The 14,140-nt window shown below is 36.8% G+C and overlaps 1 protein-coding gene across 1 annotated transcript in view; it reads right to left on the bottom strand.

Annotated features, from left to right (window-relative positions):
- Positions 1-14,140, bottom strand: part of TMPRSS11E (transmembrane serine protease 11E) — a 52,526-nt gene continuing 38,386 nt past the window's right edge. The window contains exon 10 of the mRNA XM_012473439.2: positions 1-3,963. Coding sequence (XP_012328862.1) covers positions 3,802-3,963 — 162 coding nt within the window. The 3' untranslated portion in view covers positions 1-3,801. The remainder of the gene's footprint in view (positions 3,964-14,140) is intronic.

Here is a 14,140-nt window from a genome sequence, read left to right as displayed (position 1 = left end):
GAATCAGAGAGTAGAATGGTGGTTGCTAAAGGCTGGAGTGTGGTAGAAATGAGAAGATATTGGTTAAAAGGTACAAAGTTTTAGTTACATAAAATAAATAAGTTCTGGAAAACTATTTACAGCATGGGGATTACAGTTAATAATATATTGAGTATTTTTAAATTGTTAAGAGTAGATATTGCTAAGAGTAGATATTAAATGTTCTCATAAAAAAATAGTAAGTATTGATGTCATGGATATATTAATTCGCTTGATTTAATAATTTCACAGTATGTACATATATCAAACATCAAGTTGTACACTGTAACTATGTGCAATTTTTTTAGCCAATTATACTTTAAGGAAGATGGGGAAAATTAATTAGTTTTTAAAAACAGTAGGTGGAGAGTTGGATTTTACCAGGATCATAGTATAAAGCAAGAATCACAGAGTGGTGGAGCAAGAGAACAATCAGGTGAAGGGTAAACGCAAGGCAGTGAGTACAGTGATTCTAAAATTTAAGGTGACTTCATATACGCCAAAGAGGTACAGATTAATGGATTAGGGTCAACTAAGAGAGACCTTTTGATTGCATTTCACAGGTCTCTGTCTTCCGCTCCACCTTAAGAGTTATATAATAAAAGTTACATTAGAACAAATTATAGAGTCATGGTTATAAAAAGTAAGAGTAACAAATATTCGTTAAGTGTATCCCTAAACTGAAATCCATTTCACAGGTACAGTAGAAGCTGATACAGATGTGTCAGAAAGCTATTAAATATAACATGAATTAGAAAATAAATTCAGGCATAAAGATAGACTCACCATATCAACCGTGTCTGATTGTGTACCTTGAGGAAAAATGAAAAACAAGATTTTATATCAACAGACATAAGATACTTGGAGGTACCATGGTAAAGTCCACTCAGAACTACAGAAATTGGATAGCAATATCTTCATGAAGAAAATGCTGTTCATTCTTTTCTACCCAAAGTCATTTCTTCTTTTTTATTCTACATGTATTTGTTTGCTTTATTAGTGTCTTTACTTTTTATTTAATAAATCTTTATAGAACAACTGTCATAAATAATATTACACTTTCCTATGAACTGTGAAGGATATAAAAATGAAGTCATTACTATCCCTACCCCCATGGAGTTTACAGTCTAGTTGTTGAAATCACATCTATCTAAACCTCTGAAATACACAGGTAGAGATTCTAAGTATAGAGAGTTTTACAAGTAGTAAGGAGCCATGTAAAAAGAACATGGCTGTTTCTTAAAAATCTGAACATGTACTTACCACATGAACCAGCAATTGTACTGTAGGCCATGAATCTCAGAAAAATAAAAACTTATGTCCACACAAAATGCTTACACACAAATATTCATAGCAGCTTTTATTTGTAACAGCCAAAATCCAAATGCCCTTCAATGGGTATACAGCTAACAAACTGTGGTACATCCATATCATGTAATACTACTCATTAATGAAAAAAGAATGAACTATTGACACATACAACAACTTGAACAGATCTCAAGGGAAGTATGCTGAGTGAAAAAGCCAACCTGAAAAAGTAACATATTGAGTAATACATTTATATACCATTCTTGAAACAATAAAAATTATAAAAGATAGAGAACAGATTAGTGTTTGCCAGGGATTAGAGACTGGGGACGGGGGTAGAGAGGGAGCTAGGTGGCTGTCGGTAGCATGCTCCAGGTGTATTTCCAGAGGTGGTTCCTCAAATCATGCATCATAAATTTTGTTTTAGTTTGGAATCCAATCTCCAGAAATTTGAAAAATACTAATAATAATGTAAATTAACACGAATCAATTTTTAAATGCCATCTGCCAAGCTAAATTGTATTCTTTTGGTTTTGCAAGACTCTATACTCAGGTACAGTTCTCATTATTACTTAAAGATCTACATATCCTTCTTGAATCCATCTAGATGTTCGGCTTCCCTATAGCTTCCCACAGCTTGTGGGTGCCACCTAGAGGCTCAACTACAGAATACACTGAAACAAGGGAATTCATTTTTAACAGAATACTGAGAGCAGTTTTAAACATACTTTTATCCTTGATTAAAATTCAAGGTTTTCCTCAATTTTGTTTTTTTTTTCCAGAGCATTTTGTTCAATGAAACAAAAATAGCTTACGAAAAATATTTAAAACTATCAATTCAGGTCAGTTTTTGTATTCTTGACAAGTGCCTAAATTTTATCAGTTCATACTCCAATGTTATTCAGGTCAATAAAGTCAAATTTTTCCTACTAATATTGATTTTCAAGATGATTATGGTACAATATATAATTTATATGAGTATCTGTGTGCAATGTGAAAGACGATGAAATCTCACCATTAACATGTCGTATGTCATGGTACCAGTCCTAACTTTGTTGTGGTTTAGATTACTGAAAGCTGTGTCTCTAACAACTCAGTAATAATTTACCAAAACTAAAGTCACAAAGGTGGCCAATATTATGCTTTTACTCTTCAGTTTTTGTATCCAGACAGTTAGCAATTCAATGTCACACTAGATGAAGCAGTAAGGTAGCTTCCAGGATACTTTCTCTATGATATCTCTCCATCTCAGTCCAGATCAGTCTAACAGGACCATTAGCTGTTCATGAATTGTAACATAGCAGCAGGGAAAGAAGAATATCTGCAATCATCTCTAAATGGAGGTCTGAGCCCCAGTTTAGTTGCATCACTAGGCTATACATTAACACCTGGATCTCATTCCCTTCAAGAATTTGCTGTTTGGGAAAGTCTTCAATGGATAATTCCTTTTCAGTCAATTGTTTAAACTTTTCATTCCCTCCCATTCCACAACACAATTATTTTACTACATAGGCATACTGACTGTTATTAAATTAATTTTCATCCTAGCCTCAAATTTTAAAATAATGTACAATAAATTAACTAGTAATATTTTTCCCATCTTCCCATCTTCTCCTTCTTTGTGGGTTATCCTATAATATCAAGCAAATGGGTAATTTATATTTTATTATTATATATTGACATCCTCAGTAACACGTTGTTAAATAAATATTTGCTTTAACTTGCTTAGAACAAGTACATTGCATGTATCATCATTGTAGAGTTTGTAACATAATTGTAGATCACAAGAAAACAGAGTCTTCTTCACATTTATCATAGTAGTTGTTTGGAAATGAAAATAGACATATGTTGGCTTCTTTCTGAATTTCCTTAACTTAGTTCCCATACTTCTTAAATGATGAATTGATTGATATTCTGCTGTATTTCTTTGCTTGACTTTTCATAATGAATATGATCATTTCCCATATTCCACTAAGAAAAAGAAAAACACCTAATACTTTCCTGTGCCAAATAAAATGTAGGGGATTCTTTTTCTTCTTATATTTTCTTCCACTCCTTGTTCTGTGCCTTGAAAATGGGTATTTACTGAAATGAGAGGAATTGAGGAACTGAAGAGAAGGAGTGCTTCAAATTGTATATATGCAGGAGAAATTTATGTCAACGAGTCAAAAGTCTGATGATAAAACTTCTAAAGAACAAATGAATGCAGGCTGTAATGTAAGATTGGATTATCTATTTCTCTATGTGCATAAAGTTTGAACTATTGCTCATAGGATGACAGAGTTGATCTGGCAGAACCAGGATGCTTATGTGTGGAACAGAGTTGGGAAGAAAACATATGTAGCAAGCAAACAGTTTAGTGAGATCAGTCAAATCTAGTTGATTTGCAAGTCTTCTCCAATTCTGTATCTCTAAAAATGGCCTCTACATCAAAAAAAAAAAAAAAAAGGATCTGTTCTATTAGGCTTTACTCTCTTAGATACCAGTTTTGGAAGTAATCCAGTCCCGCAAGGCAGTAACTCTGGTATAAACACCAGGCTTATTGGGTTTCGCACATTCATCTCCCCAGCTCACTATTCCAGCAAGATACCAGATATCTCTAGCATCTGAACTGACCAGTGGTCCTCCAGAGTCACCCTAAAAAAAAAGACAGAAATTAGTAATTCATAATTCGGTTCATTACAGAGGAATTGGCTGTTTTTCTAACTTAAGAATGCAGTGAAAGGGTTAATTTTCAAAAGTATTCAGTGTGTTCGCATTCATAAGTGATTTTCTCCATCTATGTCAATTTTCCACCTAAAAGAGGAGCTCCAATACCTTGAAAACTGATGTAGCCTCATTCAAAACAATGAGATTGACAGCTCCATCTCTCTGAACTGTACTCTTAACTTACATGATACATCTGACAAAATAACTCCCTGTGTAGACCATCTCTTCATTAGTGCAACATAACCCCCCAAAAAAGAAATGAAAAGTCTATTGCCGATTTAAAAAAAAAAAAAAAACAGACATTAGAATCAGACACCAGGGTTTCTGTCTCAAGTTTGGCCTTTCCAAGCTGGCTAAGACCTTTAATTTATTTATCTGTAAATGCTCCTAATAATACCTACCTGTGATGAGTACTATGAGGATGATGTAAGACAGTGAATGTAAAGTGCTTAGTCCAGCGAAAAGCACAACTTAGGAAATGCATCTATAAAATCACTAATTCTAATTACTTATATCCTGCAAACTCCAGAGGTTTTCTTCTTTATATGGGTTGTAATAACAAGGCACTGGCTGATTATTTCTCAAGATTCTGGAGCCTCTAATCATTGACTACCCATTAAGTGTTCACACTCTATGAAGATCTTAATTGATTAACATATCCCGTTAATTTTTTTAATTCTTGTTTTAAAAAAGCAGGTTAATCTTTTTTCGGGTTATTAATAAGAAAAATGAAACTAAGAAATATTAAGTAATTTGGCTGAGATCACGTGCTAATCAGTGGCAGACCCTGAATTTGAATCCAGACAAATCTAACTTAGAAACCTATGCTTTTTTCCCTACATTATACTAACTTCCTTGTGAATTTTCTTTCGTTCATTTAAAAAATTAACTAATATAATAGTTCAATTTGAAATAACGCATTTGTGATTTTAAATCAACTAACCAATAAGCATTTACTGTTACCCTCATACGTGGTAGGAGATATGAAAAGAGTATCATAAACACATGAGGCTTGTCCTCTAGGAACCCACAATCTGCTTATAGAAATAAGATGAACCTATGAAGCTACTTGAAAGTAAATAATTTTGATAATAAAATCCCAAGCCTATATGCAGACGGAGAAATTAGGATAAAGAAATAGAAGATACAAGAGACAACAAAGCTTAAATCAGCATAAGAAACAGAAGTAAATGAGTCCGATAATAAATAATTCTTTTAAAGAGATAGCAGTGTATATAATGGTATTACTAGCTGAAAAGTAAGGTTATGTCCAGTAAGTATCAAATAGAAAAAAATATGGAGTCTGTTCTACCAGTACTAATTAGCTCACATTTGATTACTGAATGGCAGAGTTATGTCAGTAAAAGATGGAAATTATGATGGTTTATATGTGCTTTTTCTTAGGCAGGGGAGCCAGAATAATGGGAGTAGAATTAGAAACTTCAGAAGAAAAGGAAAACCCTTTCAACTCAGTCATTGCCCAGTCAGACACCTGTGGGGCACTATTGTAAGAAAATGCCTGAGTTCCTGTACCCAAAACTCCCTCCCCAGAGGGATGTATCCTAGCTTTGTATAGTTTTTAGGTCCTGGCAAGTTGCATTTCCTCTTCTGCTCAAGACTGCAATTCCCTGCGTATGTTGCTTAGCACCAGCAAACCTACATTTCCACATGATTGTTTCCATGCATTTTTAACATGCCCTGAGTCAGCCACCAGAACTTGGGCATTCTGTCTGCCTATGCTGTGCAAGCTATTTTTAAAGGTACCAATTATTATATTTGTTATAAAGTTGCATAGCTTTTGAGGGACCAGTCTGTCTCTAACCCTATTTGTCTTATTAATCTTGTTATTTTTTAGTGAATGGTTTAGTGAGAAACAGAACAGGAAATGTATTTGGGAATGTGCATATCATAACAGAAACTTCTGAAGTTGGTACTAAGAAGCCAAACAGGAAGTAATGGAAGTATTAAGACACAAAGAAATGAAGGACTAGATTAGGGTGTTAACAGAAATAATAGGGGCATAGGAAATAAACATAAAAGATATGGAAAAGTGGGAAAATAGTCTAGGACTTAACTGAATACATGTGAAGGAAATACAAGAGTAAAAGAAAACTCTAAGAATAGTGAACCCTAATAATATGAATGAGAATGAGAAACTTGAAAACTCAGGTAACATTTCATGATGCTTGTTGAATTTCAAATGGCACATATACAAATTTTCATTTCATATGAACAACTTAAAATATATAAATAGAAATTGCTTTGAAGTAGGTAGAAATGTGAGACTAAATAAGGGCAAGAGTTGAATTCTGGACACACAGATGTGGCAGTCATTAAGATGATAGCTGAGTTCAGAGAAAAGATGACTTCTTTGAGTGAGAATACAGACAGCAGATACAAATTTTACCTGAGATCTGAATCTTGAGGGATAGCCAGGCTTAGAGAGAGAAAGATTAACCAAAGGATAGAGCCATAAGTGAGTAGATGGAAGGGGAGGAAAGAAGTCAGCAAATTTCAGAATTATGAAATGTAAATAAGGAATATGTTTTAAGAAAGACAAGGTCACCAAATACCACTGAGATGAGAAACAGTAGGAGACTCAAGGAAATTTTTTTACATATGAGGTTATTAATGGTTTTTGAGATATTAAAATGTAAGAAGCAAGGCAAGTGGGAAAAACTGTGAATGCTAGACCCAAACATTTTTTGAATGGAGGCTGGGCACAGTAGCTTACACCTGTAATCCCAGAACCTTGGGAGGCTGAGGTGGGTGGATCACCTGAGGTCAGGAGTTTGAGACCAGACTGTCCAACATGGTGAAACCTTGTTTTTATTAAAAATATAAAAGTTAGCCAGGTGTGGTGGTGGTTGCCTGTAATCCCAGCTACTCAGGAGGCTCAGGTGGGAGAATTGCTTGAACCCAGAAGGTGAAAGTTGCAGTGAGCTGAGACCGTACCACTGCACCCCAGCCTGGGTGACAAGCATGAAACTCCACCCCTGCCCCCGTCCTCCAAAAAATAGGTTCCATGTCCTTCCAGAGATAGGAAAGCAGAATATTGTAATCAGAGGGCAAATTTGGTTTCTCTTCTGTAGCTCACAAAGTTTGTAATATCTAACCCCTAATATCACTATCAAAATGGTATTTTTGAGTAGGGACATATTCAGATGAAAGAATATAACATTTGGGATTAACTTTAAAATAGATTTGATATTTTGGTGGGGGAAGGGGATGAGAGGGTTGTATTAGGATATGTATGGATAAAATGTTTGGTCATGAGTTGTAATTTTTGAACTCGGTGATGAGTACATGAAAAGTTCATTACATTATCCTCCTTAGTTTTGCATGCCATTGAAATAATAAAAACTATAAAATAAAAGATTGAGAGGGCATACATCTGTTCCTCTGAAATTTTTAGGAATGTCGTTACTATAGAGACTATCGAGATTGAGATAGTTGAATAAAGAACAGAAAGGATGATCATAAATGTAAAAGTACACGATGTTTTCAACAGTTTCAGTAAAGCTGGAGGAAAGTAGGATGATGATGATCATCCTAGACAAAAGAAGGTCTAGGATAATATCTAAACCATCAGTGATTCTATGACCATCAAGAAGACAAATAAAATACAGGTTATTCTCATTATTCATGGTAGTTGTGTTCTGTGAAGTCACCACAAACACTGAATTAATGACTGTTGAATCATTGTTTGTAGGAGAAATACAGGGTTGGTTTTCCAGGAAACTCTGGTCACATTTTTGTCAACTGATTAATACATAAACAGATTTCATGTGTGTTTCTGTTTAAAGACATTCTGTTTAATATACATTGTTGATTCATTAACACTAAACTCACAGTAAATAGTGCTATAACTTATAACTAAACAAAGCCTACCAAATATACATATTTTCTCCATATGGCACATCACAACTTTCTTGCACTATACTTTGGCACTACACTTGGGGATTATTTTAAACAGTAAAATCACCAGCAAATAGAATAACAATGTGAAAAATGTAGCACTACATAGAAGTGGACATTTGTTTACAATATGAGAATTGAAACAAAAAGGCACAGCATCACCCTACCTCAGGTAAGAATATGCTCATTGGGTAATAAGGTATTTTGCCACTCTGTGCATGTTTGTGAATGATCATAAAAGTGACTTGAGTATTGATTTTGGAGTTACAAATAAATTTTAATGAGTAGGTGAATTTGCAAATAAGGAATCTGCAAATAACAAGGATCAAGTGTATTTTCAAGTGCATCTTTTAAGTTGAATTCATTTCAAGAGATTGAATTACAGAATCAATTTCAATTTTTAGGAAGGAATTTTTAGTAGAATGTGGTAATGGGACCAACCTACTTTGTTCCGTGTGTTCCTTCAGGAGGAATTAGGAGAAATTAGGACCTCAAGAGCAGAAAAAGAAACACAATGAAGTGAGTTTAAACTTGGGCATTTGTCAGAGTATAAACAAAGGTCAACTGGATAAAGGAGTTTAATGTAGCAAACTGAACATTGCTGAAAGACTAACCCAAAGGTAAAAGTTGGGAAGGAATTTTAGTGATGACAACAGTGAATTAAATGAGGTGGAGCCAATGAAGGCAAAACAGTTATAGTGTTCATGTGAAAGCATGGAAAGAACAACATAAAAAGCTGTAAAAAAAAATCTTAGAAATTAATAATACCATTTTATGTATTCATATTAGAAAGCACAGAGTAACATGGAATTTTAAAGCAAAATATAGGGCTTAGAAGGCACATTAAACAAAAATTCTGTCAAATCACAAAATGCAAATTGTAAGAGCATTTAGTGACACACACAAGGGACCGGTTATTGCCCCCCACCAAGATTTTGTCAGTGATACAGATGAAGACATACAGATCAAAATATTTGTATCCACTGAAGATACAAAATTGGTGGCACTAGCCAAACACTTGAAAACAAAATTTGGGTTCAAAAATATGTAAACACTCCAGATCAATAAGTAATAGATTTATTTATTCTTTTCTCTCCAGCTAAATACAGCTAAAACAAACAAAAACCCCTAGACATTACAAATAAAACAAAAATAAAAAGACTGAAAAATAGAGAGAAGACAGGTGGGCTCAGAAACTCGGGATGAAAGGAATAATACGACAGTGAGCTCTCTGGATTTTCTTTTTTTCTTCATATATCATGGACTTGAAACTGAAGAAGTCAGCAACCTGGCAACCTGCCAACAGGTGTAGATTTTTTTGAAAGTCTCCAAGAAAATTCTGCTCTCTCTTGTAAACTAATTAATAAGAGGGCACCTTGGGAAAACAGAAAATCTGGAAAGGCAATATATCTTAATTGAAAAGGTTTCCATGCTTACCAGGCTATAACAAGGCTCCATTCCCTACTAGATTTGTGTCAGAATATGCTGAATAGGGGCTGAGTGCAGTGGGTCATGCTTGTAATCCCATCAGTTGGGGAGGCTGAAGCAGGTGGATGACCTGAAATCAGGAGTTCAAGACCAGCCTGGCCAAAATGGCAAAACGTCATCTCTACTAAAATACAAAAATTAGCCAGGCATCGTGGCACATACCTTTAATCCCAGCTACTCAGAAGGCTGAGGCAGGAGAATTGTTTGAACCCAGGAGGCAGAGGTTTCAGTGAGCCAAAATCACACCACTGCACTCCAGCTTGGGTGACTGACAGAGAGAGACTCCACCTCAAAAAATAAATTAATAAATAAAGATACTTAAAAAAAAAAAGAATATGCTAAGTGGGAAGCATGAACTGTCACCCAGTGATAATAAGAAATAACTCTCCCCATCTACTAGAGCCATGACAGAGGAGATGTAGTGGGGAGTCAAGTCTTTCACCACTGCAGTGCAGTAATGAAATCACTATCACATGATATTAGTGGAGGTCAAAAGGGGAGCAGTAACAAGGTACCTTCAGCCAGAGTGTTATCAGAGGAGTCCTAACCTCCATGCACTAGTAATGAGGCATTAGTCCCTCACCTGAGTATCAAAGGAAGATGCGTAGGAAATGAGGCAATTCCTTATGCATCCCTCTCCCTCCACACCACAATGTCTGCTGAGGCATGGTTAAACAGAAAATTTTAAATAGATTTAGAGTTTTAAATAATAATAATTTAATTTCTTCAAATTATTATTTCATTATTTAATAAATACTAAAACAAGATTGCCTGCCAGATGCAGACAAGAAGACCTTCTCCCAATGAGGGACCAGATATCAAGAAGACTGGCAGACTCTGAACAAATTTTCAGAAAGAAGGCATTGAGAGTGGATGGAAAGAGAATGCAGACCCCAGGTTGAAAGGGGAGGAAGCTGGTAACCCTGCACAGGGTTGCCAAGCACCAGAACTTGTTCCTGGCTAGGAGAGCTTCCTGGGGAAGGGGTGAGTTAAGTTGGCATGGAGTGGCCAACTCACATCACAGACCTCCAGAATCTTGCTGCAGGAGACTCCTCAACCCCATGGACATTTGAGCTGGCAGGGATAATGGCCTGGAGAGTTAAAAGAGACAGAATACTAGCCTGCACAGTGTCCACAGGGTTTGGCATGAGAATGGCTACAGCAGAGCATAACCATGGGTGCCCATCCCCCGAAGTTCATCATACATTTCTAGGTGGCTTTAGCCTTTGTTGACCAACAGACATGGACATCACAGGGCCATCTGCTTGTGGGATGGGAACAGTATGATCTGAGCACTAACTTGTCTGCTGGTGTATGCCAGAGTCCCTGCCTGGCCACACATACTTGTAGCACTGCTTCAGCTGCCCAGCCAAAGCATTTTTTGACAGCCACAACCATAGCTATTTTGGTGGCAGACCCTGCCTAACAGCTGGAGAGCTACTGAAGGCAGTCCCCTGTCAGTGAGCACCTACCAGCATGCACTCACTGTCAGCCTCCTCCTGCTGTTTATCTAGCGTGTATTTGCCTGCAGCCTCCAGCCAATGACTCACTGGTGCATGCATGCACACTGGCCCCATCACCACCCCACCACCAGCACACATGCCTGTGCAGGACCTGCCACTACCCCACCGCCAGCACATATGTGCACACAAGGACCCTCGCTGACCCACTGCCACCCTGCCAAAGTCCTTTTGCCAGCACAGTTTTGTTGTCAGTGGACCAAAAACACCTCAAACCCTCCAGCACAGGAGGTGCTTAACCTCTAGGGGCCAAAGAAAAACAGCCTCAGGCCTGGTCCCAGTTCCCCAAGGTTACAACCTGGTACAGCATGCAGCCTAGGAGTGCTTAGCTAAACCTTGGACCCTTGAAGTCATCCAAAAATATACCAAATTAACTAAGTGCAACTAATACCACAATCAAACCACAAAAAGCATCAAGGAATATAAAAGTAAAAATCCCCATACAAAGGACAATAACTTCAAACACACAATGCAAGAACTCTGGTAGCTCTAAAAGCCAGAGTGTCTTCTTACCTCCAAATGACTGAACTAGCTCCCCAGCAATGGTGCTGAACTAGACTTAAATGACAGACACAGAATTCAGAATAAAGATGTCAATGAAGATCATCGAGATTTAGGAGAAAGTTGAAACACAATCTAAGAAATTTATGGAATTCAACATAATAATACAAGAGCTAAAAGATGAAATTGTCATTTTAAGGAAGAACCAAACTGATCTCCTAGAGCTGAAAACTCACTACGGGAATTTCAGAATACAATGGGCAGTATTAACAAGAGAACATATCAAGCTGAAAAACAATATTAGAACTTGAAGGCCGGTTCTTCAAATCAACTCAGTCAGACAAAAATAAAGAAAAATGAATTTTTAAAAAATGAAGAAAATTTCCAAGAAATACAAAATTACATAAAGAGACCAAATCTACAATTCACTGGCATCCTCAAAAAAGGAGGAGAGAGAGAGCAAGCAAATTGAAAAACTCATTTAAGGATATTGCTCATAAAAATTTCTCCAACCTTGCTGCAGAGATCAACATAAAAATTCAAGAAATTCAGAGAACCCCAGAGCTATAATATACAAGACACCCATCCTCAGGACACCTAGTCATCAGATTCTTCAAGGTCAACATGAAAGAAAAAAATTTTAAAAGCAGTAGAAAGAAGGGACAGGTCACATACAAAGGGGGCACTATCAGGATAACAGCAGAACCTTCAGCAGAAACCTTACAAGCCAAAGAGATTGGGAATGTATATTCAGCATTCTTTTTTTTTTTTTTTTTTTTTTTCGAGGCAGAGCCTTACCCTTGTTGCCCAGGCTGGAATGCAATGATGTAACCTCGGCTCACTGCAACCTCTGTCTCCCGGGTTCAAGTGATTTCCCTGCCTCAGCCTCCCGAATAACTGGGATTACAGGCACCCATTACTATGCCTGGCTAATGTTTGTATTTTTAATAGAGACAGGGTTTCATCATGTTAGTCAAGCTGGTATATTCTGCATTCTTAAAGAGAAAAAGTCTAAGCAAGAAATTTATATCCAGCCAAACTAAGCTTCATAAGCGAAAGAGAAATAGAATCTTTTTCAGACAGCAAATGTTAAGGGAATTAATTATCACCAGATTTGCCTTGCAAGAAGTCCTTAAGAGAGTGCTAAATATGGCAACGAAAGACCATTACCTGGCCAGGCATAGTGCCTCATGCCTGTAATCCTAGCAATTTGGAAGGCCAAGGCGGGCAGATCACCTGAGGCTGGGAGTTCAAGACCAGCCTGGCCAACATGGTGAAACCCCATCTCTACTAAATATACAAAATCAGCCTGGTAATGGCATGCACTTGTAGTACCAGCTACTCAGGAGGCTGAGGCAGGAAAATTGCTTGAACCCAGGAAGTGGAGGTTGCATTGAGCTGAGATTGAACCTTTGCACTCCAGCCTGGGCAGCAAGAGTGAAACTCCATCCTAAAACAACAACAAAAACCATTATCTGACACCACAAAAAGATAATTACATAGTCCACGGATGCTATAAGCAACTATACAATCAAGTCTATGGAATAACCAGCTAGCAACATGATGGCAGGATCATATCTTCATATATCAAAATTATAACTTGAATAAAAACAGGTTTAATGCCCCACTTAAGAGGTACAGAGTAGCACGTTGGATAAAGAAGCAAGACCCAACTGTAAGCTCTCTTCAAGAGACCCATCTCAAATGCAATGACACTCAGTCTCAAAGTAAAGGCATAAGGAAAAATCTATCAAGCAAATGAAAAACAAAAAAGAACAGGGGTTACCATTCTTATTTCAGACAAAACAGACTTTAAAACAGTAATAATTAAAAAGGACAAAGAAAGGTGTAACAAAGTGATAAAGTGCTCAAGTCATCAAGAAGACTTAACTATTTAGGAATATGCATCCAACACTGGAGCATTCAGACTCAGAAAATAAGTTCTTAGAATCCACAAAAAAAGACTTAGAAAAATACAAAATTAGAGTGGAGACTTCAATACCCCACTAAAGGTGTTATAAAGGCAGAAAACTAACAAAGATATTTTGGCCCTAAACTCAACACTTGACCAAATGAACCTAACAGATGTCTGTAGAGCACTCCACCTAACAACAAGAAAATATACATTCTTTTCATCTGCACATGGCACTTACTCTACGATAAACCATGTGCTTGGCCATAAAGCAACTCTAAACAAATTTTTAAAAAATCATACCAGCCACACTCTTAGACCACAGTGCAATAAAAATAGAAATCAACATCAAGATCTCTCAAAATTATACTCTTACATGGAACAAGGCTGGGCACAGTGGCTCACGCATGTAATCCCAGCATTTTGGGAGACTGAGGCAGGTGGATCACTCAGGAGTTAAGACTAGCTGGCTAACATGATGAAACCCCATCTCTACTAAAAATACAAAAATTAGCAGGTGTGGTGGTGGGCACCTGTAATCCCAACTCAGGAAGCTGAGGCAGGAGAATCACTTGAACCTGCGAGGTAGAGGTTTTAGTGAGCTGAGATGGCACCAAAGGCTCCTAGAACTGATAAATAACTTCAGTAGAGTGTCTTAATACAAAATCAATGTACTAAAATGAGGACCACTTCTATGCAACAATAACATCTGAGCTGACAGTCAAATCAAGAATGCAATCCCATCCACAATTACCACAAAAAGAAT

Source organism: Aotus nancymaae, unplaced genomic scaffold (genome assembly GCF_030222135.1).
Source record: "Aotus nancymaae isolate 86718 unplaced genomic scaffold, 86718_ANA_hifiasm-v0.15.2.pri h1tg000006l, whole genome shotgun sequence".
NCBI classification, from domain to species: domain Eukaryota; kingdom Metazoa; phylum Chordata; class Mammalia; order Primates; family Aotidae; genus Aotus; species Aotus nancymaae.
This window is presented reverse-complemented; position numbering and strand designations above follow the sequence as displayed.